Source organism: Triticum aestivum, chromosome 2A, assembly GCF_018294505.1.
Source record: "Triticum aestivum cultivar Chinese Spring chromosome 2A, IWGSC CS RefSeq v2.1, whole genome shotgun sequence".
Lineage (NCBI taxonomy): Eukaryota > Viridiplantae > Streptophyta > Magnoliopsida > Poales > Poaceae > Triticum > Triticum aestivum.
Genome location: NC_057797.1, coordinates 598,318,615 through 598,322,252, shown reverse-complemented (window position 1 = coordinate 598,322,252; position 3,638 = coordinate 598,318,615). Strand labels below are relative to the sequence as shown.

Here is a 3,638-nt window from a genome sequence, read left to right as displayed (position 1 = left end):
GGCAAAAGATTGCACCATCACGCACTCGGCAAAAGGAAGCATATCAGCCATCGGATCGGACATTCCCCATTCGAGATCTCAGAGCTTGTCCAGTGGCGGAATGGCGAAAGATACACCACCGCGCGTATTAAAGAAAGACCACGATCTCTCCTGATCCGCTGATCGTCAAATTTCAGCAACAAAGACAGCAGCAAAGTGACAGGCAAGTTGATTGGAGTGACAGCAAAATGACGTGAAAGTTACCGCACTAAAGCAGCAGCAAGCGGATTAGTAAAAGTGGAGTAGGGTAGATGCAGATTAGCCAGCTCGTGATGATGATGATGATATGCTACAGGGGGGTTGGATCGGAAGTCTGGATCGCTCCCGCGTAATCATGCATATACAATTGGTTGATCAAATGCTAGAGGAAGCTGTGCGTGCATGCATGCATGCAACAAAATTACAGCCCGGAAGGGCGCGCCGGCGACCGATCGATCACACCAAGGTCGGCACCACGCCGTCAACGCCGTAGTCGTGGTCGGGGCCTGGCGCCATGAGCGCGGCGACGGCGGCCGCGGCTGAGGAGTACATCTCCTCGTGCTCCTCCAGGCCGTCGGCGTCCGCCGTGCCCGTGCGCTTGGCGAACCGGCCCTTGACGCGGGGCCGCGTCTCGGCGTACGCCTTGCGGGACGCGTACCGGATGGTCTTCTCGAACCGCCGGCTCTTGCGCTTCTCCCTGTACCGCATCAGCCGCGCCTCCCGCTCCCTCCCCCGGCTCACCACCGGCGCCACCGCCGCGTCGGGCACCACCGCCGCCTCAGACGACGATACCTGCATGCGTCCCGTCACCAACCAAGATGTGCGTCAGAAGTCAGAACGCTGGCAGCTCCTCCTTGGCCTTGCTTGTGCATGGACAAGAACGGGAATGATCCTTACGCTGTGGTTCATGGAGTGGTCGGAGTAGAAGCCTTTGTTGCCGCCGTTGAGGTCGATCTCGGGCTGGCCGTTGAGCTGCACGCTGATGGCCTTGATGTCGTCCATTGACCGCGCGAAGTCGAGGTCGAGGTAATGGTCGGAATCCGCGAAGAAGACTTCCGCGGTAGCACCATCCTTGTGATCGGGCTCGGGGAGCAGCCACGACGCCGCCTCGGCGTCGTTGCTCCCGTCGTCCTCGGCAGCGGCCTGGGCTCCCGACGACACGAAGGGCTTGTGCGCGTCGGCGGCCGTGCCGAAGAAGGGCGCGACGGGGACGCGCTCGTGTCGGCGCGCGAGCGGGTTGGCGGCGTGGATGTCGGCGTCGCAGGAGGCGCAGAGCACGGCGGCGTCGGCCTTGCACGTGACGGCCGCGGGCGCGTGCTCGCAGACCTCGCAGAGCCAGACCCGGGCGTGGCGCGACCCGGCGCCGTGCGCGCGCGCGTCGCAGCCGGCGCAGAGGAACGCGGCGTCGGCGCGGCAGAAGAGCCTGGCCGCCTCGGTGGCGCACGAGTCGCAGGCCCTCGCGCCCACGCCCCAGTAGGCCCCGCCCACCACCGGCTTCTCCTCCCCCTCCATGGCACGTACGCGCTCACTGCTCGCTCACAGTCCGACGAGCCCAGCTAGCACCAGCGCCACCACCGTGATTGGCTGCAGTGACCAGGCGATTCTCAGCCAAGCTTTTTCTCTCGGCCGTTGGCTTTGAGCTTCTGAGGAGGGCGGGGTGCGGGCCGGGGTTTTGAGGCGAGCGGGGGACGTGGACGCCCTCCGGGCCATGGAAGTCGCTGTCCCGGCGGGCCAGGGCCATGTTTGTTCGCCAGTGCCACCGCGCGCGCATGCCCTTATCCGGGTCCTGTGCTGCGCGGCGGTGCCCGCGCTGCGTTCCCGTCATCCCGACGCGGACGCGCCCGCCATGAAAGCTCCGGGGAAGAAAAAGGAGGCCGTAACGTGGTCGTCGGAAAAATTAGGCCGGCGTCGTTACGCGGCTGGTTTGGGGATGCGACGGCGACGGGACGGGAACAGGTGGCGCGCGATGGTTGGCCGGCGTGATCGCGCCCTTATCGCTTGGAGATGCTTGGTCTGGAGCATGGGGAGGTCGGCGACCCGTAGTGGAAACAGGGAGTTGATTCTTCGCGCGGGAATAACCATCCAAGTCGATCGTGGATTGGAAGCCGTCCTCGAAAAATTCCTCCCGGGAGAGCAAGTAAAATCGAGAAAGGGAATGGCTCTAGGAGCCAGTCGACTGAAATCTCGTTTCGAGTTAGTCGATCTGGCCTCGATGAATCTGAAGCGTCGGATAGAAATGAACGGCCTAGATTGTGTCTTCCTCCTCCCAACAGTTTTCTTAAAAAAACAGATCGGCTGTTCTTCTTCCTCGGCCGCCATCACGGACCACCGGCCCTCGCCGCCCTGCCCTCCCCGGAACCACCCCCACCGCCGGTCTCCCACTGCCCTGGCCATCCCTCTAGGCCCCGCCACACCGAGTTTTTTCTCCGGCGAATCCCCACACCATCGTTCCACCACCACCGTCCACCACCATTTCACCCTGAACCCTAAGATAGACACCGGAGTAGCCTGCGCAACGATCTTCTTCCTCTCCGGCGAGTTTCTTCCTCTCTTCTGGCTATTTCTCCCTTCGACCAAAATCGATTGACCCAACTGCGAAAAGTCAGTCGACTGAAATGCAGCTATAGCGATCGAGAAAACGAAAACATCTACGCATTTGTTTTCTCGAAATCTAGAAAGCTGAAAATCGACGGTAGGTAGCCACTTTGCATTGCGTGAGACACAAATTCTGGGCATCTATACACGTAACCAAACCCACACTAAAAAAACAGTCACTGGAAAAAAAATCCAAATTAAACCTTGAACTCGTAGGCGTTAGCTAAATCAAACCCGAACTTCAAATCTCGGGAATCAACACACTCAACTTTCTAATCCCGGTCCAAATTGAACCCTGATCGCTCTTCCAAACAGGATTGATGATGTGGCAGACTGAAACTGGGATTGGTCGTTGTTGTGCACGTTGGGCGCGTACAAGTTGGGCCGGCTCATAGCAGCCCAGAGCGCTCCCCTGTTCTTAGTCCGGAGGCAGCCCACGCAGGGGGCAGTCCATCCCCGTTCGTGGCGTCCCCTGGAATTCCCCTGCTTGAGTGACGACAATGGCGACGGGCGACTGATCGGCTCCAGCGGCGGCGATCGTGACGGCGCGACGACGAGCGACATCAAAGGTACTGTCTCCGACGTACTCCTCCTCCAGTGGCCATAATTTATGCTCTGATCGCGCTGTTAGTGTTAGCGTTCTAGAGAGAAAATTTGGGGCTTTTCTTCGATTATACAGCTAGGTTATGGATCCACAATGGTCCTCAGTGCGTTTTTTGTCATTGCAATTGCTCGGATCGGACAATGTAGTGATATTCTCATGTTTGTTTCAGTTAAATCATGGACCCTAGTGAGATCTTGAATGTCAGATTTCATTTCAGAGGCGAGTTCATCCACAATGGTCCTATTTTGGATTATGTGGGTGGAGATGAAGAGATTTCAGAGATCGAGAGGGACAAGTGGTCAGTGCAGGAAGTTCGAGGGCATTCGAAAGACCATCTGGAGTTTAAGGAATCAATGAAGTTGTATTTTCATCATCCTGGGAAAGAACTAGCTGATGGTTTGATGTTCTTGTTCGATGACAA

General features: G+C 58.4%; 1 protein-coding gene across 1 annotated transcript; it reads right to left on the bottom strand.

Annotated features, from left to right (window-relative positions):
* Nucleotides 1-211: 211 nt before the first annotated feature.
* Nucleotides 212-1,835, bottom strand: LOC123189661 (zinc finger protein CONSTANS-LIKE 4). The gene is made up of 2 exons (XM_044602128.1): nucleotides 916-1,835; nucleotides 212-810 (listed from the first exon to the last, which is right to left on the bottom strand). The coding sequence occupies exons 1-2, from the start codon at nucleotides 1,528-1,530 to the stop codon at nucleotides 475-477; spliced, it is 951 nt and encodes a 316-aa protein (XP_044458063.1). The 5' UTR covers nucleotides 1,531-1,835; the 3' UTR covers nucleotides 212-474.
* Between the last annotated feature and the right edge of the window lie 1,803 nt (nucleotides 1,836-3,638).

Excerpts from the sequence above, each read along its gene's own strand:
- LOC123189661 (XM_044602128.1), bottom strand. The coding sequence starts at position 1,530 with ATGGAGGGGGAGGAGAAGCCGGTGGTGGGCGGGGCCTACTGGGGCGTG. Across the intron at positions 811-915 it reads ACCACTCCATGAACCACAGC|GTATCGTCGTCTGAGGCGGC; the intron begins GTAAGGATCATT and ends GGACGCATGCAG.